Below are 25,415 nucleotides of genomic sequence, written 5' to 3' on the forward strand. Positions count from 1 at the left end.
TGCACCGCAGCTCATTATCAATCAAACAGATTCTCCTCCTCATGAGTCTGGATATTCTAAACAGGTTTCTGGCTCTGACTGCTGATCCCCGTGGGGCGCCGAGTGAAATGAGGAGTGTGAATGTCACAAAGTGCCACTTCACGGCGCGGAGTGCCGACATGGAAAAGCTTCTGTTCTCATCCTTGCTGCCGCCGAAGATCAATAATGATAGATGCCCCCGGTTTGGAGTAATTGAGGCTCCCTTATCTTAAAAGTCCACTTAGAAGCTGAAATCTTTAAAGTGACCCACACAGACGCCTCTCTGACCCCGATGAATCATAAGCCTTTCATAGACTTCACAAAATATTGGGGTAAAAGTCGTTATGGCGACCGTCTCGCTATTACAGGATCGACCAAAACGTGAGGACGGTTTGTGGTATGACAGCGTAACCACGAGCGATCAGAGGACGTCAGAATGTTTACATCTGGTGGTCTTCAGGTTTCAATCCAGACTTTTGTTTTCCTCCCCTTTTCCTTCTTTGTTTGTCACGTTGACTATTCCCCTGCTTTAAGTCGGAAGTCGCAGAAATACTACGTCACACGGCCTTCATTTGTCAGCATTCCAGATTGCGGGCAGATTTAAGGGAACGAAAGCTCTGCGTGAACAAGGCCGAAGAAAACTTGAACCTGCACCGTGGCTTTGTGTGTGTGTCGAAAACATTACAGCCCCACGTCACCATTTTAAGTCCGAGTGTGTGTGTGTGTGTGTGTGTGTGTGTGTGTGTGTGTGTGTGTGTGCGTGCGCGTGCGTGTGCAAGGCTGGGATTTGCAGGCTCGAGTGGGAGACGATCCAGCTGTTAGGAGTGGGGGAGGGCGGGGTTATGTTTCCAGGGGAGGAGACTCACTAAACAGGATGATTATGTCAGGAACAGACTGTGAAAGAGCCAGAGGGGGAGAAGTCACCCACAAACACACACACACACCCTCATTAGTGAGAGACACGTACTTTGCTGTGGATTCTTCGTCATATTTTGTCTTCAAATCAAAGAGTTCAGCCTGAGTTGTTTCAAGTGCTGTGAGAGAAGGAAGAAGCAGAGTTTCAGTGCCACATACACACTACAATGTGAAATAAAGAATAGTAGCCAGACTGGGCCTACCTGTCTGTAGGGACTGGGCCTTGTGTTCGGCCTCTTCCAACCTTGAGGACATGGAGTCCTGGCTCTCCTGGAGCTTCCTGCAGAGACGAGCAGATGGCAGGGTTCATACGCATTAAACTTCCACTGCGCTTCCAAAATGTTTCTAATGCAGACAAACCACAAATCGGACAAAGCGCACATGTACGCTTCCTAGTCTGCCACTTCAATTTGGATCGATAGAGGAAGTTTATTGTCACATTAGCATTAAGTTCAAAGTCTAATTAAAGACCGACTGAGACGTCTTGTAGTCGTGTCTTAAATGCGTTCCTTTGCCGTTTCCGTCCGTCCTGTAGGTCTAATCATGTGTGAGACCATTGTCTTCTGCATATGTTCAGGAAACAACATGTCGCCTAGGCCTCCGTTCTTATCCAATTATAGCATGTGCATTTATAAATCATTAATCGTTCAAGTCGATGGTTACCTCATCACAATTTAAAAAAGAATAAAACCATATATTTTAAAATGCAATGACCTTTCCCAAACTTTTTTCTCTATTTTCATTACTTTACAAAAAATCCAAATCCGTGACTTTTCCGGGATTTCCATGGATGGTGCATGCCGTGGAAGGCGAGGAACAGGAAGCAGGGGAGCAGAGAGTCACACACACACAGAGAGAGATACCCAGACAGTAAATGCTGCTTCGGCACTTTGTGGCAGTGGCAGCCATTCTCTTATTTTCCCACCGTTTCTCAAGTGTTTTCCCCTCTAAAATCCTCCCAACACAACCCACTCCTCATTAAGCAGCCCTATTAGGCTGGAATGTCTGGCCACTGGGGCACGCGGCACCCGGGGGAAGGGGGCAGGGGGGAGCGTCGAGTGCGAGGGGAGGGGAGGGGAGGAGAGGGGAGCGACAGAAACCACACGGATAAAATAGATTCATTCTTGACATATAAAATAAAGTTGGGCTGTGCTGAGAAATTGCCACTGCGTGTAAAAACATCAATAATCTGACACAAAGAGCGTCTTTATGGCGCTCTTTGATGCCCCCCTTCTCCGCCAATCCGTCTCTCCTGTCATCTCTATTTTTCTGCCCTCTACTTCATCCTTTCATCTCCCCCTCTCCCTCCTTCTCTCGCTCCACGCGGGATAAAAATGCGTCTGAGGTGCCATCCATTTACTGCCCCACTCAGACACAGGAAGTCAGCTCTTTGCAGACAGGAAGAGGACCATAAAACACTGACGTGCAGGAAATACAGTCGGACAATTGATCTTCAGCTCCATGCCTGAAATGAGCCTCGACGTCGCACGGCGTGACGAGATGATTGCTGTTAGGGAACATATTTGGCTTTGGAATGTGTGTCGTATAAACACACATACGATCAATCAATTTAAAGTGGGCTTAGGGTTTAATCAGAGGAGGAGTTCCTGTTATTATGACAGTAGTGCAGTTTATAAAAAAACTTTAATCAATCAATCAGTTAGCAATTTATGCTCTAATGTGATAGAGAACAAAGTCTGTTAGATGTTTAAAAAGTTAGTAGAGTTGAAGAAAATGGCTATAATCTATCACCGCTTAGCAGAGTTATATGATTAAAAACAGGGTGAGTCATTAAAATAAAGAGATCAAAGGAGAGAATAAGCAGGCCACATAGACAAATGTAAACATAGATGAAATAAGATAAAACTAAGTATGGCAAGAATATAAAAAGCAGAGTAAAATAATAGATAAAAATACAAATACTACAATAATAAGATGAATCAATTGTTGTCTGTGATATAAAGGATACAAATAAAATAATAAGACATTAATTAGGAGTAGAATCATTCAGCAGGGGCCGCTCCCCTGCTGAGCAATTCAGCTGCCGTGCTGGAAAAATGAGACTTTATTTTCCACCTTTCCTTTTAACTCGCTCAAAGGATTTACACGGCCCTATCATCTTCTTTTCAACACTCACTTCTTCAGCCATGGAGAATTTAGTCTTCCAGAGAGCGTGTGAGCGTGCTGCGCTCGCCGCTTCTCTCCCCGCGCGGATCAGCGGTTTAAGACGACGGCGACGAGTTTCCGAGGATGGTTATGAACGTGCGTTTGCTATGTAGGCAGAAAACTACCCAGAACCCGACACATGTTGCGTTACCGTAGGAACAATTCACGTGGCGTGCAAAATCTATTCCGAACTGCCGTCGCCAAAGCAACTGGCCGGATAGTTCGGTCGACTACCTTACAGAGAAGCCAACGGCTCACCATAGTCCGGTTTAGGCTATAATGAATTACAGTAAAAAAAAAGATCTAGGAATCAAGTCCACAGAATAAGGAAACACAACAACAACCGTATGGACTAACTGAGGAGGAGTGTGTGCAGGTGTATTCTTCAGTGAAGTGAAGATCACGATGTCTGTCCCCTTCGTAGGCCATTTTTGATTTGAATCGCGTTAGTGTTGAACGGTTTGGCGTCCCGACACAGGACGGGGGGTGAGAGTGACTCTGAGGTCGCTCTCGCCGTGGTGAGAGTCATCATCTATCATGTCAGTGGTCAGAATCGCTTTTCCTGTTCCCGAAATATCTGGGAGACATTTTGTGCTTATTCATCGCTGCTGCAGGCTTCCTGTGTATCTGAAAAAGCCGGCGCGCTGCAAAATGCTTCGGAGCAGGAGGTAATCTATTACGTTGAAGTGATTTATAAAATGTTATTCTGTCAAGCGAGCATTGTTTTTTGTCACTCGCTATGCTCTATTTGCCTGGGCTGCAATTAAAGCTTGGGTCTTGTAAGGCTGTGGAGTGGGTGGACTAGAAAATGGGCGACATCGCACAAACTGAAGCCACCAGGAAGTTACTACAGGACAGCGACCAATGAAGATGTTTCAGGGTCAAATGTTTCTTTATGGACATATTTATATCTAACTAGACTTAGAGCTTTATGTAGAGGAGCTTTTAGAGGTTTTAACACATGTATCATGGATCTACAAGGGTCCGTTCTATAAGCTACCGGTCTACTACAGTGGACACACGATACCCATGTGACAAGAGCGTTACCATGGACTGATATGAGGGAATTCATCTACCAGAGGAGCCCCACAGGCAGGACTGTGTTTATGTAATTGATCGTTTATTGTGCGTGGGAGATTAAGAAGAGACTACTTGAGCCAATATCAGGTGAGCAATGTAAAGCCAGATAACTTACAGCTGCCGGTGAGCTATTAGGTTGGTAGTTGAAACGCGGCGACGTACCTCTCTTTCTCTGCATAGTCGTTGTGTAGCTGGAGCTGCTTCTCCTGGGCCAGGTTCTCCGCTTGGTTCTTCAGAGACTGCTCGTACTCGCGGATCTTCTCCTTCAAGGCCTTGATGGTCACCTCTGGAAGGGGGTTGAGAGCAGGGAGAAGATCGATGGCGGGAAAGAACGGAGGAGGGAAAAATATGGGGAATTTGTACCAAAAAAAAGGAATTTAGTGTATGGAAAACAGACGGCGGAGGTTTCTTAGCATTGATGGATGGCAGCGATGACGATAATGCTTTTTGAGGGGTCTGTGACCTTTGCTAGAGGAACGGTGTTTCATATCCCACATTCCTCTGCTGTCAGAGCAGACGGAGGCTGTGGCCTCTGCGGCTCCTGACTAATCTTTACATCCACCGCTAGTATAGAACATCCAGCGTTCACCAACTGTAGATATGCTGTATTCATTAGGACTGCATTAGTGCTGAAACCCCATAACCTGCTGACGGCTCAGCTCTGTATGGGGCAGCCTGAAATAAATCTAACACATAACTGGGGTAATAAATAGGCCTGTGTGTGTGTGTGTGCGTGTGTGTTTCTCAGAGAAAGATATAAGTGAGAAAGATAAAGAGCATTGCTGCTTGCTGCCTTTGACTGAGGGCTCTTAGCACTTTATGTTTGTATGTGTGTGTGTGTGTGTGCGGGTGGGTGTGTGTGTGTGTGTGTGTGATTTAAACTCCAGTCTCACTGCTCTGACACATAATCAATAGAGGAGAGTCCCCTCAGAGCCCTCTTACCCCTTAACTGCTTAACTGAACTTTAAACATTTAGGTTGCGGGGATCAATGGCCCCTGCACTCCATGCGTGTGTGCGCACGCGGGTGGAAGTGTGCGAGTGTGTGTGCGCGCGAGTGTTTAACAGGGGTGGGAGTTCCACGGTGTGTTTTGGGGTTTAAATATCCCCCATCTATTGAGGCGGGAAGGAGGGATAAAGGATGAGGGAACAGGAAAATCAATGGCAGAATGGAACCCTGCCGCTATCGAGCTGTTCCAATTAACTCGCGCTGAGGAGAGGGGGATTCCAAAACATTCCCCGCCCGCTCGCACACTCGCGCCTCTCCTTCGACTGAAATTACACCACTTTTATTAGTCCTTCTCACTCATCTCCCTGCCTTTGTCAGTTTTTCCACCGAGCTTTACCCTGAGGTAGTCTGCCGGGTGTTTTTGTCTAACTGGTGAAGCCGAGCCTGGCGTTTTTTCCTCCTGCAAAGCCGTTTGTAAACGTAGAACCTTGTAGCTTTTTGAGTTTCTAAAAACTGAATTAGCCCTTTAACTATGTTTGTGTGTGGCCTCTTCCTTTGAGGGAGGCTCCTGAGTTGTCTAAACAAAAAAAGTTTTCTACATCCCCATCAACATGCGAGCACAAAGCTCAGGTTACCTTCAGGGGAGTGTGGTGTTGTGGCGTCGTGTCGTATATCATACTGTTATCAATGTAGCTAGTTGGTCGAATGCGTCTACTGTTTGTTTGTTCGCAGGATAACTCAGAAAGTCCTTTGTGGCACAGGGAACAATCCATTACAGACCGTATAGATACATTTTAAACCACAAAACTATTTAGCGCCTGCCATCATCCTATCAGTGATACACACATGGGCTCTTCGTTAGTGTGTGAGAGCAACATGAACCTCACAGCTGCCAGAGTAGAGAGCTGTGCTTGAAGACGAGCTTAGTGTGGATTATCAAATGTACTCCCTTCCTCCTTTTTACTCAGTACGGTGCTGTATTTTATCATATTGTTGTTTTGGTAGGAACCTAAAACCAAACAGGAAAACCGGCACAATAACACCACAGTTCCTCATCTAACTAGAACTGAGAGACCTGATTGAATTTAACCACATTTTAAGGAAGATGTTCAAGGTCGTGTCTGGCCATGTGTAATGGAGACGCCACCCACACCGCCCTGGAGCCTCTCAGAGGAAATAAAGGTGTAACACTTCAACATGGCTGGACTCCGCCACAATTAATGGCAGGAACGTGAGAGTGTGATATGTTAGCTTAGTGATTAATCGCTTGGCCCCTGCGTCTGTGCCTTTTGGAAAAGTTTTGCGAGAGACCTGAAATGTGCGTGTGTCTGCATGTGTCCGTCTCTGACCTTGGTTCTTGACCTCTGCAAACTCTTTGTTGTAGTCCTCCAGTGTCTCTCGAAGTTTGGTGTTCTCCGTCTCAATGTCGTGCATCCTCTGGAGCTTCAGCTGCAGCTGCTGAGCCAGCTCCAGCACGGGTACAGGGTCTGCCAGAGACAACACACCGCGTTAACACAGCGCAGAGTACATCACACAAACACAACGGCGGCACGGTCGGTGTGCAGAGCTAGGAATAACTGCATTGGAGGCCCCCGGGAGAGCGCGCCTTTCCCCCGGTGAGGTGTCCTTGAGCAAGGCAATGAATCTCTAACAGCTCCAGGAGCCCCGTTATGGAGGAGGCCCTGATCTTTGACCTCCCAGTGGAGAATTGCTGGCCTCAGGATGGACCCGAGAATAGAGCAGGAAAGTAGCTGCTGGTGCTAACGTACGGAATGTTACAGGTTTAATAGGTATAGCTTCAAACTTTAACATCATTTTGAAGCTGCAATTTGTTTGTTCTTTGCCTTCGAATATTCAGCTCCCAAAGCGGATTGGAAGAGATTTCTAGAGGAAACACTGCTGGGGTTTCTCAGCCTGGAGGTTACCACAAGAGCTTCAGAGCAGGACAGCCAACGGGCTCACAGGCTTATGTTTATGTTTACCTTTCTCTTGGTCTATGTAGAGACCAGATGTGATAAGCAGGCAGACATCAAATGTGGGGATTGTTACCAACCCTATGCAGTTTCCAACACCACTTGATATTTGAGTAGCAACAGTACCAGTGTGTTTGTACCAGTGGGAGCAGTAGGGGCGGCCTGAGATAGCAGATGTGAACATCTTTCTCATATTCTGTCCCCCTGCGTGTAACCGTACGGGTTTACCTAATAATTGTGTAACTCTGTTTGGGAGATCAATACTACTGCACTAAAGGCACAGAGATGAGCTACTGTTTTGTTCTGTGTTTCCTGCTGACACAGCGTGAGAAACAGATGAGTGATAGCCACAAAGACAAAGAATGCTCAAAACATGGATTCACACACAAACACCAGAGTCTGCCAGGCAAATCACCTCCACAAGTGTTTACACTGATGCATCCTGAAAGCAAGAAGCCAGAGACAGAGAGGAGAGACAACAGAGCCAGAAACCAGGCAGCGTCAAAAGGAAACGCAGGGAACTTTGCGGTGGAATTCTGCCAACATCGCTGTGAACACACAGCAGGGTTAACTGTCAGTGTGATGAAGAGAGCCCTGTCAGTCAGGCCAATCACATCTGATTGGTGCTCATGGGTGGCAGACTGGTGACAAGCAGCCAAGAGATGCAGGCAACGCTCATCAGCATGCCAGCGAAAAGAGCAGTGTGTGTGTGTGTGTGTGTGTGTGTGTGTGTGTGCGTGTGTGTGTTGTATAGATAAGCAGAACTGACAGCTTACAGCTGGGGGTGAGGGCTGTGTATGTATGTGTGTGTGTGTGTGTGTATGTGTGTGTGTGTGTGTGTGTGTGTGTGTGTGTGTGTGTGTCATGTCTGACGCAGTTAGATATCTTAACTATGCTAATGAGAGATCAGCAGAGAACGATTGGGGAATTTCATGCTGATTTTGTGCTGTCAAGGTGACACGCCGTGCGGGGCTGTGCTCTGACACACACAAGCGAACACACACACACACACACACACACACACACACACACACACACACAAGTGAACACACACACGATCACACAATCACTTCACTCAAGTACACACTAGTACAAACACAAGGAACATAACTGCATCCTGGATTGGGGCTCCTATCTGCCTCAGCGGCCTTGAAAATCAACTTTCTCTCTCTCTTATCAAACCTTCGTCCTTCACTTGGGGCTCCTCTACATCGGCCTGTTAAATGCAGTTTGGCTGGTGGGACGCTGGGGCTTAACGCTCTCGCCAGACACCTTTAATCTAAAGCAGAGCACACTGGTCTGACTAACCAGGCCTTCAGCTGATAGAAGACAGAGCAAAACACACTGTTTCCTCTTTCAAGACTGCTGCATTAGTCAGGCTGGTCTGTGTCTGTCTGTGTCTGCCTGTGTGTGTGTATGCGTGTGTGTGTGTGTGCATCAGGCATTACATCATTGTCTCGCTGCAAGTTAAGAATAGCCCCGTCAGAGCTGGCGCTGACTTATTGGGAGCAGTACAATCCAAAGATATTACTGTAGGTCTATCCATGTGGGAATATGATGACCTCCTTACGCTATAGATGAACTCAACTCCTCTCTCCTTGCTACATAGGCAGCCCTCCAGGGCTCACGCACAGCTGAAAACCTCCAACCGGCAGCACTGTGACTGCGTGTGTTCCGCCTGTCCCTCCTCGGCCTCGGCGAACGGAACGTGACCGCTAAAGTGCGCGTCGCGTCGCGGCAGCCGATCACGTGCCTGCTTGTCAACCACATCAAGAAGCACCTTCTGCCAAGACCCTCTACAGGCGACGCTGGCAGAGATGAGTTCTCCCGGGGACATATTAAGGCATCGCACACGCCTGGATGCACAGTGAAGGAGCACCAGAGGGACGATGTCGCACTGTCTCTCCTCCCCTGTTGGTGCTGTCGACACAGATAAAGGGGTCTCCGCATCGCAAACTTGGGTTTCTGGATGAGGGAGGTGCCACACGGAATAAAAACTGCTAGGGAAAACTACTAGATACACCTGTGCACTCCAATACAACAACCTGCTGTAAAGCCTGTGTGTGTGTATGACTCCAGTGTGTTGGGAGTTCTTTTGTGTAAGGAAGTGAGTCGAATTGTTTCAGGCATCGTCTGTTCTGTGACAAGCACAGTTTGTTTCAGATGTGTTTACCATATATGGACCTGAAGGCCACATCCTCCCTCAGACAGGTGAAGGTGTAGCTCTTCTGACGGCTGAATGAAATGAAAGTGAATTTCCAAACCCCCAAAATAGACTATAATCAAGCTGTAATGCAAAATCAAAGAATTGACCTTGGTGTGTGTGTGTGTGTGTGTGTGTGTGTGTGTGTGTGTGTGTGTGTGTGTGTGTGTGTGTGTGTGTGTGTGTGTGTGTGTTCTTCATGTGCGGTGATCACGCGTGTGGGTGTATGTGCAGGCGAAATGAAACTATGCAGTGAGGAGAAACCGCCCTTTGTATATTTGGAGAGTTGATTTCTTTGGAGCTTTGGCGACGCTGGTCATTTGTTTTGCCGCTCAGCTTCCTCACACTGCAGCAGGACGAGCTGGATATTCAGGTTCAGCACAGAAAGGGCGTACCGGCATAAATCTCCTTCTGGTTTTTACTACCCCGGCTGTAAAGTGTGCAGCACCGCCGTGCGAGCCGGCCGGTAGAAAGTGGAGCGGACAGGTGGAATCTGCAGCACGGCGGTGCTATTGGATTGTATCGGACTGGAGTTTACATTAAACACAGTCTTACCTGGGACATCGATTATTTTCTTGTAGACGTTCAAGAAGGCGGCCTCTGCTTCTTTACTTCTCTTACTCAGGGCATCGATCTGGGAGAGGAAGAGAGAGAAAATGGAAGCGGTCAGTTACACAGACTGTCATAAACGCTAGAGGCAGGCCCATCAATTCTCACAGTAAGTGACAGAGCGGTCTACATATCTATCTCTCCTCACTATGCGTTGGTATGCCGAATGCGCTCTTGGTTGTCTTGACAGTGGCTACGTTGGTGTTTTCTTCCCGTGAAGTCGCCTCAGCTGTTCGGCCGATGACGGATGCGTTTCGTTTGGCGTGTGCCCGTGTGTGTTCGTCTCTGTCTGTCCTCGAGTGAGTGTGCCTGAGTCTGTCAGTTGGTCTGTGCGTGCGTGCGTGCGTCCGTGTGCGTGAGTGTGTGTGTTCGTTTCCCCTCCAGCACGCTGACATCATTAAACAGCTGGCTCAGTCTTTCCAGCCACAGCAGGGGCAGATTATTCAGTCAGCTCTTAGCGGCAATACAGTGTGGATCCATTACTGATGCAGCCATTAAGGCGAGAGGGCACGGCACGCCGATCTGATTGAAATGGACAGCATTAGAACGGATCTATAAGAGATTAATCCCAAAATCATAACGGGGGAACTTTTAAACTGTTGTCATTGCTGGAACATTAGTCAACAAACACTGCTGTAGTCTCTCTATTAGACTCCGATATGAGAAACAGACAGAGGAAACGAAAGGCAGCTGAAACGGAGTGTAATTCAGGAGAAACAGATGCCAAGTAAAGACATTCAGATGGTGCTACTGTACTGGAGCCCAGCTACAGCTGACTCCTCTGGCTCGCGCACTCAGACTAAACAGCCTTGTGTTTCTCTTCCAACTCCTCCAGCGCCTTCGCTGAGAGAAAGGGAATAAAGACAAAAGCCTATATAAGTCCAAATATAAAGTCTTCACATTCCCAGCCAAGCCAGTAGTGTAGTTGATGGGTGGTTTAAGGGTTCTTGCCACTGTAAACAGAGCGGCTACATGTAATACTGCCTGGGCTCCTATGGGAACCTAATAAATCTCTTCACATGGCTTTGATTCATCTCGAGTTTTTTAGCCGCAAAACATCTGGCCCTGAGTAGACTGGTGCCAGCACCCCTCCCTCCCTCTCTCTCTCCCCCCTTATTTCTCTGTCTATTTCTCCAGCTACATTTCCATCCTGCTTTTCAATAAAAATTTCAAGCGAGTAGTTTGGATGTGAGTTGGACCGCTGCTCTATCAGCTCTATGCCAGTGAATTAACCCCGACCAGACACGTGACGCTCACACCTGAGATAAGGTTTGAAGACAGAGGTGCAACTACTGGACAGTGCAGAAGAGTTTTCTTTGAACTTTGCTTGTCATTGAAGAACCATGATATGTTTTTCTGCCATGCGACTCTACAGCGCAGGCTTCTGTTTGCTCCTCCACCACTGAAGCCCGAAAGGAGAAAAATTCCACTTTTCACTGTCTGGATATTTCCTTCAATTCAACGGAGCACATTCTCTGAGTCAGCATCGCATATAATACATCATTTCTCACTCAGGAGACCTGAAAATCCACAGTGAAGATCGTTCAAGACGTCTTGATTTAGCAGCAAACACGGGGATTTAGAACAAAGAACAAAACTTACACTCCATTTAAAAACAACAAACAAACACTCACACTTTGTATCCTAACTTCATGTCTGTGTTTGTGTCAATGTGACCTTTAGTTCTGGTGGTTTCTAGCAGCCCGGTCCTAAAGTAGAGCAAACCTCCAGCTCTGTTTTAACCGCTCTGCCTCTCTGCTCATGCTGCTTGTGAAGCTCTGTTTCTGGGTAGGGGGGCGCTTGATGCTCTGCTAAAGATGATAGAGCTCCACCAGCAGGGGGCAGCAGGGAGGGACTTCCTCTGGGTATGGACAGTAGCTATTCCCCGTCCGATACTTTTCATTTGACCAGAGCGACAGTGCTGGGTTACTGTGGGGGGGCTTTCAATTTATTCTATCGTTTATATTTACTACCGATCTGAAAGGATTTGACGGAAACCTGCTAAGTGGTCTGCTCGGGTCCAAGTGGTTGCATCCCTTGGCTCAATACATCGTCCCTTAGTTCCTGGTCTCCATCTTAGATAAATGGTTTTGTTTTTCTCACATATGTGATTCAGTAAAGGTAATGGTCCTCAATTCACCCATTTCCTGTTTCACGGCGCAGCTTTGACCAAAATGGAGACGGCTCCATGCACGTTACACTTTCATTGACGTAATGCATTCCCAGAGTTTAACAGCGTTTCAATGTATCAAACAAGAACTTATCCACCTGTGTCATGTCTTCTGCTTGTGTTTCTCTCTCAGCTGATTCTACTCTCGATTGTCACTTCCATGTTTACTCGTTTTTTCATCCCCTCAATCGTTTTCAATATCTGTCTGCCTCACATGCTTCTCTGTCATGCACCCTCATGTCTCTCTTGTCATGCACACAGGTTCACTCTTGCCTTCACACACACACACACACACACACACACACACACACACACACACACACACACACACACACACACACACACACACACACACACACACACACACACACACACACACACACACACACACACACACACACACACACACACACACACACACACACACACACACACACACACACACACACACACACACACACACACCCCTACCTCTCACATCATGCACAGTGAGCTATCAGGATCCTCAACAGCAAGGCCACTAATGGAAGATTACTGATGCCAAGTACTAATACCTCTCACACACTAACACCAAACCTGCCCGACAATGTGTGTGCGAGAGAGCGTTGGAGGATACGATCAACAACACACGCACGCACGCAAACACAGATACACACTAAAGCAGAAACGATCTGCCGATGGCGGTGAAGGAACCCAGCTGCGTGACTGTACAATGACTGGGCCAAGGTCAGTGGTACAGCAGCTTTATATAGCCCAACATGGGAGGCAGGAAATAGACGTTTAATGTAGGACACACCCTACAGTTAGAGGCAGGTTAACTGCAGGACCAGAGCCATTAGAAGACCACCCAGGATTTGCAAATACAACCCTGCTGTTCCCGACCGCAGCTCTTTCAACCAATCCCAGTGACATCTGCTGTTACACGCACCCACCCCCCCCCCCCCCACACCTAACACACACACACACACACACGTGCAGGCCAAGCTATACAAATGAAGTGACACAAACGATACCTCACTAGTATCAGTGGGTTGCGATGAGAAGTGCTTGCAATTGCAAAAGGTTTCCCTGACACATCCACACACACACGCACACAAACACATACGTACATACGTCAGCACCTTGTGCCACCATCACTCAGCACCGCCTCGCTCCCCTATCTACCCATAGTGTGTGAAGGGCATCAGGCTGACCTGTGTGTGTGTATGTGTGTGCGCGTGTGTTGGTGTGTGCATGTGTGTGTGGCCCCAGTGGAGTCTGATAAGGGGAGGCTATGGGAAGCAGAGACTGAAGCCTTGGATAATGGAAAAGCTTATCTGATCGATGGACCAACAAGGAACACTGAGCACGCAACGCAACACACACACACACACACACACCACACACAACCCGTATACCAAGCTAAGGCCTTGTGGAAACAGTACTGTTATTGGTAATAATTATGACCCGAGGGTATCCACTTTTCAATGACAAAGATTAAACAGAAAGCGGAGACCTCAGAGTTCCCCGGCTGAAACTTTTTATTGTTCCGTCCGGATTCGGCATTCACTTAGTAAAGATCGAAGCGCCGTGTTACTCATCCTTAAGCAGTTTAACCAGAACAGGAAGACCCTCTGGTTTCTGCTGCTGTCTTGTCCTTGATCAAAGGGCTGAGGGGTAAGCAAACAAAGCCCGGGCTAAAATTACGCATTCTCAGAGCCGCTCGTGTTGTGGCACGCAGGAATAGTCGACTGATTGATGGGCTGCTCAAAGACTGGCGCGGGTGTACAGTATTATCTCAATAATCATAAGATAATGTCTTTCTCAGTTCCGCGACCACCCACAACGAGCCTCTACGGGCTTTGTGTGTCTCTGTGTGTGTGTGTGTGTGTGTGTGTGTGTGTGTGTGTGTGCACGCGCGTCGAGGTGTGTCAACATGAGAATGGTGGAAACAGCTGACAAAGCCCCAACTATATTGCTGCCGTTTCTATTCTCTAAATAGACTGTGGATCATCAGCAGAACGCGGAGGAACCACTATAAATTACAGCGTTTTTTTTTACATAACCGCTGCCTGTGGTCGCTGCTCTAACACAAAAATATGGAAACTAACTCGGTGTTAAATTGTAATATTCTATGGTGAGTAGCAACGCCGCCCTGTCACTATCTATTGAGGTGATGCGTCTGTCTGTGTGGGTCTGTGTGTGTGTGTGTGTGTGTGTGTGTGTGGGGGGCACACCCGTATGCCAACGGAGTGATATTGTTGGGTTGTGTGTCCACCCAGTCTAACCCCAAGTAACGCCCCGGTCTAAAGCAGCTGCCACCGCTCCTACCGTCCCACTTTCACATATGGGAGTGAAGTGGGAAGGTGAGGCTGCCAGGGAGGAGAAGTCATGATGGCAGCAGGCCAGAGTGATGGAGGAGGAGATACAAAAAGAGATGTGGGAGTGTGATACATTACACACACACACACACACACACACACACACACACACACACACACACACACACACACAGACAGAGACGACTCACTTACTCAAGGTCGATGTACGTTCAAACTTAAGGCCAAATATTGAAAGTGAATAAAAACCGCCGTGATCAACAAAAGCCAAAAAGCCAAAAGCAACAAAAGTGTAAAATATCGTTCGACCTGTCAACAAACGACGGCGAATAACCCGGGTGGAAACATGCAGACAAACAAACTGGGAGGAAATGGCGTTCGCCGAGGTTGTGAGTGGCTACAGCCGGGGGTTTGTGGTGCTTTTTTTTTTCTTTTTTTGTCAGGATGCAATTTAAACACAGCCCTGGGCTACGGGACTTCATGAATAGGACAGAAAATCAAGAGCAGAGCAGAGCGAAGCCAAGGAGGAGAGGGAAGAGGGGAAATGAGATAGTGGCAAGAAAGAGGGAGAGAGAGAGAGGGGGAGAGAGGGAGAGAGAGAGAGAGAGAGAGAGAGAGAGAGAGAGAGAGAGAGAGAGAGCGTGAAAGAGAGAGAAAGAAAGAAAGAGAGTGGAGGAGATGGCAAAGGGAGGTGAGAGGAACGAAGATGATTTGAGGATGAGAGGAGGGTTACATAGAGGGGCAGCCAGAGCAGTCAATGAATGTCAAACAGGATGTGACAATTCACTTTTTCAACGCTGCTTTAGCATTATTACAACCACTATAAAACCCTAACCTGTCCCACGTTTACCAGAGCAGACCGCCCACCTGCTGCTGTGACGTTCCTGGAAATAGCCGCGACAAACACGTTCTCACTTAAAGCTGAGATTCCCGGTCAGGCAGAGGTTGGGGTTGTGCCCCCGAATAAGAAGGTGGAAGCAGCGACGCCAACGTGTAGAGGCAGAAGAAGAAGAACAGCCAATTCATACTTTCCTGTCAAAATTGTATAAGCCGGTTTTGGGTCCAAAGAATTCACAAAGAGGCCACGCCCACTGAGCTGAGAGCCACACCCACTAGCTGGTTACGAGCGATGTCGACGCTCCCGTTTTGTTTCGACCTGAGCGTAGTTACCGAGTCGACACGCATGATCCCTGAATAGACTGATTATCAACCTCATAAACATACTCTAATATTTAAATGAGGCCGGTACAATTTCCAATCATTTCTTCTAATAATGTGGAGCAACGCTGAGGATAGAAGAAGAAGAGAATGTCCCGTTTCACGTAATACTTTTTACAATAGCAGGAGTGTGTGTGTGTGTACGTGAAGTGAGCTGATGCGAGGGAGCAACACACTCACCTCTCCTTGGAAGCTCTTGAGCAAAGGGGCGACCTGTTTCCGTAAATCCTAAAAAAAGGCAAAGAGAGGGGAGAACGTTAGTCATCATCACATTCAGGCTCAGCAGCATTAATGAGCACACAGGAGGGAGAAGGTGGCTGTGAGGATCATCAACACAACAAAAGAGGAATAAAAGTGAAATGGGAACGTTTCCATGTCATCTTCATTCACCTGACTTTCAGAACACAAACACTTGTGACACACGCCTGGGTTAAATCTGAAACTGTAACACGTGAATATAAAACAGAGAGTCACTCGCTTTATTTAGTAGGGAAAGGAGGTTTGGATTTATTTCATTAAACGGAGAGGCTCGGCCGTGGGTGAATTTATTGGAACAATGGACTCACAGAAATCCACACGGGGGACACAAAAGGTTATCGCAGCTTCCTGTTGGACGTGAAATGCCGGAAATGTCAGCGGTATTTTATATATCGTGTTTATCCTGAGATATTTGCTCCATCTGATCTGGCAAACTCCATTAGTGGTGCACATGCAGAGGTTGGACTCTTAAATACAACCACAGCAAGACGAATGTCTGGCCCGGACAGGCTTGATTTTATTATTAATTATCGATTGATGAGACGCCTCAGCTATGGACTGAGGAACTGTGTCGGATGTGCATGAGTCGTATCGATCCGACGTTATTGTGATTGAGAAAGCCAGTCGGTACGATCAGACGGCAACTACACTTACTGCTTCCAATGAATAATGAATGATGTGTGCGTGAGTGAGTGAGTGATGAAGGAGGCCAGGTTTGTGCCCTGCGGTGCTCTTCTGGACTGTGCTGCTCAGAAGAACAGGTGCAGCACCACCTGGGCCACCCAGAGGCAGCGCCGGTGCGTGAGGCAGACAGAGCAGGCCTACAGTTAATGCAAATGGCCTCCGCGCGCTTGCTGTGTTTTTACTATAAAGCAAAAGCTTTTCATCCTGCGAGTCCCATTGCATGACTTTCCAGCACGAGTCAGCGCTTCCAGATTAGATAGCCAGTCGAGTATGTATCAGGGGAACATGCAAATCAGCGTGCTGTTAGCTGAGCCTACATCCTGACAAACTGAACTGGAGCGTACAGTAAAAAGCACAGCAGAATAGGACATTCTGTGCGGGCACATTAGATTTGCACACGTTTGTGGAGAGACACACACACACACACACTCACAAAAGTGCCTAATGAAGATGTGAAGCGGGGCAATGACAGATGTGTGTGCTTGAGAGCCTCTGCGCCTTTTAGAAGCCCCCCCCCCCTAAAAGCCTGAGTGATGCTGCAGAGGGAGCAGGCATCCTAAACTGACCTGGGACCAGTGTCTGGGCTCGGTCTGATTCCAGGCTGGTCCAGACAGACAGCTTGTCTGAGGCTGAGGACAGGTCGTGACCTCGGTGACCCTGCTTCATTGTTACCTCATCGGGGGTCGTTGCGGTTGTTTGTCTGGGCCAATTCAATATTCCCCCGCTGAAGATAATGACCTGCACCCCCACCCTCCCTGCTCTGGCTCTCCCTTTCTCTGTCTTTCCCTCTCTCACACACACACACACACAAACGCACGCGCACAGTCGGCACGGCACGCACGAAAGAAAACACATACAAGCACAGCGAGGTTGTCTCAGTTCCTTGATTTGCATTACAGTTTGATTATATTCTAATTTTGGATTTGTGAATCCAGCTTCATTTCATTCAGTTGTCAGATGAGCTGCGACTTCATTCAATATTTCATTGAGTGTTAAAAGGCAGAACTCATTATCGCAGCCTTAATGTTATTTGATTAAAATGGAACAATCTAGATCTACTACAGATACGGTTAGTGGCTGCCAGCGAGCGCATTACAATTAGGAGAGTAAAACCTGAAGGTGGGCCGAGCCATGAACGACTCAGGCTGACACAACTGAGCCATTAAGAAAAAGAAAAAAAGACTTCTTTAACATTCACAGAGTTGTTCATTCAGTGAGACGACCCCACACTCCAGCCCAGTTGGTGGCAGTAATGTGTCACGAAGTTGCCTTGCCAACCGTGAAACAAAATGGAAGAAGACTCAATATGGCGGAAGGTAAAAAGTCGTTTGTTACCTCGCACAGAAACGGCTCTGAACACGGCTGCAAGCGTGCGGTCCAGCCGTGACCCTAGGAAATGACCCCACTCTCCTTTTCTCACTCGTTTCATTCTATCTATTCACACACACACACACACACACACACACACACACACACACACACACACACACACACACACACACACACACACACACACACACACACACACACACACACACACACACACACACACACACACACACACACACACACACACACACGAGCAGCTTTGGCCGAACCCCTCCGGTCCACTCTGCAAAGCTCCGCCCCCTCCACCCCCCCAAAGATTTATGACCATATAATATAACAATGCACACAGACACCATGGTCAATCTGTGTGTGTGTGTGTATGCTTGTGTGTGTGTGGAGAGTGAGGGTGGGGGGCAGGGGGCAGGCGGACGGAGATGGATGGCTGGTGTGTGAGCTGCCGGCAGACAGCAGACAGGCCAGCCCGAGGAATCCTCCAGGGAGTATGGAACTCCCATTCGCTGTCTGTCTGCCCTGCAGCTAAACACCGTGTGTGTGTGTGTGTGTGTGCATGCGCAGGCACAAAGTTGTTTTACTACCACAGCCTCTGGCTACCAATCTTTGGGACATTTAACAACCATTCCCACCCCTGCCTCTGCTACATTCAGTGTGTTTATATGCACTCAATACTCTGAGTATTTGTCCTTACTGCCACTAAAGGCAAAAATGCGATTAAGCCCCAGAATCAGTGTGTTTCTGCATTTCTCCATGGCCTGTTGTGTGATGGCAGCGTGAGGCGAGTCTGCCCACTGACCAATTAGACTCATACTGGCATCATACTCTGATTGAGATGTTTACATGCATTATACCCAATAACCAAGGTGTGTAACTCTGAGGAAGCTTTACGTTCATCTGTAAATGTGGAGTGTGTGGCTCTGTGCTGCTGAAAACAGAGTGGCATGGATCCATCAGGGGTCCATTCAAAGGTCTACAGACGCTGGAAGTGAATGAACACTTCCAGAGAGCTGCAGCTTAACAAACAAACAATGTTTGGATGTAAGTGATCATAAAATCATTAAGTTTTGTAAAATCACCGGAATATCGCTTTAAGAAGTGGATGAATAATTCAGGGGACTTAGGAGGCCCAGTGAGATGCACACATTCAAGTGTTTCACTCCTGATGAATTATGAAAACTTTGTTTTCACACTGCATTACTTTTCACTCCTTTGAAAATGCTACAAAAGCCTGCGACTAAGTGTGTTAGGACTGTATGTGGGTGTGTGTGTGTGTGCGTGTGCGTGTGTGTGTGTGTGTGTTATTATGCAGACCATGAGTGCGGTTCACGCCGAGTACAGCTCAGCAGACTAGACACAGTCAACGTGGGCTGGTCTCTGGGTTGTTGAATAATGGATCAGAGACGGACTCCCGCTCAGGCTAATGCAGTCTGATCTGATGTGACTGTGATCTCCGCTGACTGGTGCGGACCACAGAGAGCTGACAGCCCGCTCTGTGGGCTGGTCAACCACACACACACACTCACACTTTCTCTCTCTCTTTTTCGCACGCGCACACACACACATCCACATCCACACATGAGGCACGCACACACAGCTCCAAGAAACAAGGGGGCATTTCTAATGGAGCGCAGGCCGTCCCATGTTACAGACGGAGCTGTTTGGTAGGCAGGCTCGATGCTTCTATACAAGCAGGCTCTGGGAGTTTTAATGCTGATTCCTATTGAGCCTGTTATAGCCCTGTAATGAATCCTGTCGCTCGTCTGGCCTGGCTCAGATTCCTCCTCCACATACCAGGGAGATGCCAGGGGCCACACAGACGCCAGAGGAGCCTTCCTAAATCACAGCCTTGTTACACTGATGAATGTGTGTGTCCTGTTCTGTGATCTAGACTATCTGCCTGAGAGTGCGTGTGTGTGTGTCGGTGTGTGCGCACGTCTTCTACTCTGCGTGTTTTCTTAGCGTGTACATCTCTCCACCTTAATTTGAGTGTCTGCCTCCCTGTGTGTGTGTGTGTGTGTTGCTGCGGTCGTACTTGAAAATGAGATTAGAGCTGAATGTGGAGGGTAAAGTGAGACGAGTGTCTCTTTGGGCTCCCAGATTCAGCCCAAAAAAATCTCACCGTCTAATCACTTCAGCACATATTGCGATTACTTTCTCATAGAATGATGACAGGTCGGCTTTTACCACATTCAGAAACTTACATGCCTGCAAATTATTTAAAACATACCCTACATAGATTTGTGCTAAAATATTTAGGTGGCCCGGGTTAAGGACTACACTTTCACCACGGCCCCCTGCTGTGACGGATGGATCAGGAAGCTGTAGCGATGCCACTTCCGTCTGCCTCACTCTGAAATGGCGATCCCACTGCTAACTTCAAACTAACTTAACCGCAGTACGCGCACACACTCTTATTTCTGTGCACACTGCACTGCACAGCTACCATCTCTTCAGGCAAAACACACAGCATTCTGGAGCGGCTGACTTCTTGACCGGCCCCCACGGGGCAGCTGGAGGATGGCCGCCGTTACCCCAGAGGACCACAGGCACATCAGCAGCATGAAATATTTAAATAAACTGCAGCTTCTCACCAGCTTCAAATCGCATTAACGTCCAAATCGCTTTTCGATTGGCTATCAATTAATTGTGCGGCGCTATGTTATGCAGGTACACGTTTCTCTGGTGTGTGTGTTCCTGTGCGCTGGGTGGGCTACACACACACACACTGAAGTCAATAGTCCCGATCCTCCTCCTGTGGTAAATATAATGGGCCCACTGTCTGCTCCGTGGAGAGTTGACAATTTTTATCCACCATCTACTCCATTCATGCATAATTCATGTAACCATCAATAATTCACCATGGTGACATTACCAATAATAACACAACAATACTTTGTTTTCGCTGTGTGGTTTAAAATGTGTTGCCTTGGTAACAGAGATGAAACAAATATTCCCAGGAGGAGCGATGGGAACACAGGAACAGGACAGAATTCCCTCCTGATCCCACTTAGTAGTGTTGTCACACTGTCTTTCTCTCCCACCCTCCTGCCCTGTCTCAGTCACTCTCTCTCTCTCTCTCTCTCTCTCTCTCTCTCTCTCTCCCTCCCTCCCTCTCACACAGACACACACACACACACAGACAAACCCCCCCCCCCCACACACACACACTTTCCGCACGCATAAAAAACTAGGTCAGATAATACAAACTCCTGAGGGGTTTTCTGTTTTGTCTCTTTAGGATTTCAGGGAAACTAATGGAGAGACTATTTTTGGGAGTGGAGCTTGCATCTCTCTGCCGTCTACTCCTCCCCTGCTCTCTCGGTAAATAATGGCGGCTACTTTGATGAAGAAGACAGAAATGCAGAGAAACACAGGCAAATAATGAGAGCAGAGAGAGCCGTGTGATGTGTGTGTGTGTGTGTGTGTGTGTGTGTGATCCTCTCACCTCTGGTGTGTTCTTCTTGAACTCGCGGCTCAGGTCGATGAGTTTCTTCCTGGACTGTTCACTCTCGTCCTGTCTGTTGGCAAGCTGTGTGGCGGTGGCATCGAGTTCTTTCTGCAACACAGATGCAAAATGTACTTTTAGTGTGGCGAGGACCGACCTGTTCATACTATCACCCTTATCATTACTGTCATTGTCATTACAATCAGCACTGCCGTCATCACTCAGCATAATAAGACAGGACCGTTTTCTGATTAGACAGCAGACTCCTTGGACCATCTGGCATGCTGAGAACCATCCGTCCTCGCCTCAGCTGAACTTGGCCGGCGTAATGCGGCAGCACATAACCACGGCGTCGACATCGCGCCAAGGAAAACCCGTCTGCACTCTTATTTGATCCGCTACCAGCGCAGGCAATATTTGAGCCGTTCGGCCTGTCAGTCAATCAGTTACTAGTCTGTCACGCATGCCGACGTCCGCAGCAAAAAGACGACAGCGCACACGCGCGCCCGCAGTTCACAACAATTATTGACTGGTTGCTCCAGACAAGCCTTCCCTTCCTCACATAACGACGACAACATAACAGCATAATTATCAACAACAACACTGTTGTCAAGGCAGAGGTTGGGCTGCCTTTACCCACAGCCGTTCTGCATTGTTATTAATGACTGTTTATAGGCCGTGTTCCAGGTGATGGGCATAACGCTGACGTTAACGAGACGTTCAAGCCGTGTAAAGATCGTATCTCTCCATCGAGTGCATTGCTGGATTATGTTTCTGTTGGATTCTTGCCCTCTTTTTATGTTCTCTTTTCTGGTGCAGGGGTGGGTTTTGTGACTTTAGGGCCGAGGCAAACCCAGGTGTTGGGCCTGTTTCTCGGCGTTTCCTTGCCTGAGTTAAGGACTGAACTTTCACCACGGCCCCTGAACGTGTCAGACATTACCAGGCTGTAGAGGCACCAGTTCAATCTGCGTTCTTGTAACATACACAAATGAAAATGGTGAAAATGTGTCAGTGATAGTTTTTTCTGTGTCTGAAGAAACGAGATGAAATCACTACACCAGTGATTAGAAGGATCCCACCGCTGCCTACCGTAAAACAAACTTAACCAAAGTAGATTCAGCTCACACACACCCGCATGTTGTTGTGCTCACACTGCACGGCACATCTACAACGTCTTCAGGCAAAACAGGACGCATTTCGGAGCAACCGACTTCCTCACAAGCTGTAGGATTATCGTAATTCCCCAGTACACCGCAGGCACGCCATCAGCGCACCGCTTTCAGTTTGAATTTGATAAAAGTTGCAGCGCCGCACTCGAATCCAGCGCCGGCCCTCGTTATTCCTGTGTGGAGTTTGTGTGTTACGCCTTTGCGCTTGACAACACCACTAGACCCCGAGGCCCCGTAATGTGGCTGCCAGTGTTCCCAATAGTTAGGATGAGTTAAACACACAAACACACAACAAGCCTCTAACTGTCAACAGAACAGATTTCTGCACCGGTGGCATTCAAAGGTGGGATTGGAACCTGCGACTCATTTAACAATGTTTTCAGATTAGGGTCAGTTCTTAGAAGATAATAGAAAGGTTTACATTCAAATAGACAGATTTCTCCATTAGTTACATGTGAACATTGCTAGAGGTTTAAACCTATTAGGGACCAAAGGCACAAGCCTACCTCGCCTTAAAGTCAAGTCCGCCCCTGTGCAGATGATCCACTCTCTCACTCCGTCACTCCACCATCCTCTCCTCCATCTCCAGATCTCTCCTCCCTTTAACCCCTCCCCCTCCCGTCCGCCTCCTGTGAGGCCGCCCACCCCTGAGAGTGATTAAACGCTGCTGAAGGGCCGTTATGCTAACTAACACACTAATCATTTAATACACACATTACCACAGGGGCCCTTGTGGCCCACTCTGCTGACAAGGTCCCAAAACACACTCGTGCACACACACTCCCTACATCGGCCCCCGCCCCCCAGCACACAGCAAAAAATACAACCCTCCTAAGAAATAGTGTGATCGAGTTCTAATTAGGAGATTTTCCCCCATCAGCATTACGTTCAATTCCCTGACCAGCTGTGATCTGGTTTCATCCATAGACCATAAAAAGATGGATCAAATGGCCGTGGTGGAGCGTCCTCTGTGAGGCGTTTCCATTCAGGACGTTCAGGAAAAAAGCTGCTCTCTTGCTTACATGCCATCTTGCTCCGGCTGCCCGTGGAGGAGTTGATGTAGCAGCCTGTCTGCCTGTGGCCATAGAGCAGCTGCACCATCGCTTAGTGAAGCCGAGCGTGTGCAGGAGCTTGTGCAGTGCTGGATTCAAGAGGAGGGACCTAATACATTTTAATCATATTAAATTAATGGTCAAAACTGAGAGCTCCAGTTCAGGAATGGAGGCGTAATTAATGTATCAATCAAGATAAGAGACAAAGAAACAATGTGGGACTGCTTCAGTTCAAAGTCAGTAAATATGAATTACTATTATTGATATATACTCTACAGACAACGCTTCACCTTTTGAAGGTGGTGGGGGGGGGGTGTCGATGACATCATCGCACCTTGGCGGAACATTTTGGTTCAAAGTTTGAGCTGAATTCCGAAGATGTAAGCAGGGATAATTTTAGGAAGTAAAGAGATAACGCCGTTCCTCATCCAAGCTGGGCCATTAAACAGTAAGATTAACTGCTGTGTAATTTGGTTTGTGTTACAGCGTCTGCATATTTGGAGCACCATATAAAGTTACTACTGAACTTTACCACAATTACAGCAAACCTGTGTGTGCCTGGTCACACAAGAACGTGCATGTAAAACACAGCTCGGCTCTTATCTCCCAGGCTTTTATCTGAACAGCACTCACAGCTACGACTTTATACAGAATTAAGGTCATAACCTTCACATTACTTCACAAATGAGATTAGTCTGTTTACAGTTTTCCTTGTTCAGCTCTTTTTAATGAAAATGATAAAAGACAAAAAAACAACAAGTGAAAGATAAAGAGAGAGGAGGGAACACTCTTTTTTCCCTTTGATGATGCCAAAGTGGATTTCCATCATTGTTTTTCAAATACGAGTACGTCTTGGGTGGATCCAGATGATCATCATGCAGGAATGACCCTAAGCTTTTGAGATATTTCCTTATTTTCCAAAAACATTTCCAATTTCCAAATTCTGGCCATATGGAATTCTTCACTCCTGTGTGACTGCAGAAACCCTGCATGTAATGAATGAATGAACGATTATTCATCGAAATTCAACACACAAAGTCAAGCTGGTGCCTATAAATTCATCAATAAATTATGTTGCTGGGAGACCAATAAGAACTCAAATTCTCTGCCGTACATGTCCGTGCACTAATCACTGACCCCGATGAGTCAACCCAATCTCTCTCCAATATCCTGTTTATGTTCCCATGTTTTGCCAAATGCGTATTCCCGGAAGAAATCTCACTGCTAACCTCAATAAATGCATCACACACGAAAGACTATTGATTCAATGCCAAGTGGGGGGTGGGGGGGGCTCATACTCAAGTCAGGTTTGGACTATGAAGCGAACACACTGTCCCCATCAGACGCAGAGCAGACACACACACACACACACACACACACACACACACACACACACACACACACACACACACTTCAAACACACCACATGCAACATCTGAAAGTGTACACTCTCACTCTGCACGCCCTCTGTCCAAACACCCAGGCTGGAGTTCTGATGCAAATACTGAAGTTTGTCTTAGTTGATCGGCAGTGGGATTTGAAGGGTTTGCAGAGGAAAAGCAAACCCGGTTGATATGTGGTATTTTTCAACTGAACCATTTGGTGTCTCTAAAGCACGTGGTGTGAGTGGTGCTGTGACTGATGAGGGAAACAGCCAATAGGCGCAAAGACCAGGGGACACTTCCTGCTTCAGATTCCCGTATGATAAAACGTAACTTCGAGACAGGACAAGACTAATGTTCTTGTGCGGAGAGATCATGTAGTTGGCGACCTCATGCTGTCGATCAGTCATATAGAACAACTTCAACACACGCAAACAACGCCACCACGGGTTTACTTGGATTAC

General features: G+C 47.5%; 1 protein-coding gene across 3 annotated transcripts in view; it reads right to left on the bottom strand.

Annotated features, from left to right (window-relative positions):
- The window catches only part of cux1b (cut-like homeobox 1b), a 72,010-nt gene that overhangs the window by 30,133 nt on the left and 16,462 nt on the right, over window positions 1–25,415 (bottom strand). For all 3 annotated transcript variants that reach the window (XM_076140806.1, XM_076140790.1, XM_076140797.1), the window contains exons 2-8: window positions 21,349–21,459; window positions 15,798–15,845; window positions 9,858–9,936; window positions 6,476–6,613; window positions 4,342–4,465; window positions 1,137–1,213; window positions 986–1,052 (exon numbers count right to left, since the gene is read on the bottom strand). In XM_076140806.1, coding sequence (XP_075996921.1) covers window positions 986–1,052; window positions 1,137–1,213; window positions 4,342–4,465; window positions 6,476–6,613; window positions 9,858–9,936; window positions 15,798–15,845; window positions 21,349–21,459 — 644 coding nt within the window. The remainder of the gene's footprint in view (window positions 1–985; window positions 1,053–1,136; window positions 1,214–4,341; window positions 4,466–6,475; window positions 6,614–9,857; window positions 9,937–15,797; window positions 15,846–21,348; window positions 21,460–25,415) is intronic.

Source organism: Genypterus blacodes, unplaced genomic scaffold (assembly GCF_046128005.1).
Source record: "Genypterus blacodes isolate CSIRO-AG114 ecotype Tasmania unplaced genomic scaffold, CSIRO-AGI_Gbla_v1 ptg000003l_1, whole genome shotgun sequence".
Taxonomy (NCBI): Eukaryota; Metazoa; Chordata; class Actinopteri; order Ophidiiformes; family Ophidiidae; genus Genypterus; species Genypterus blacodes.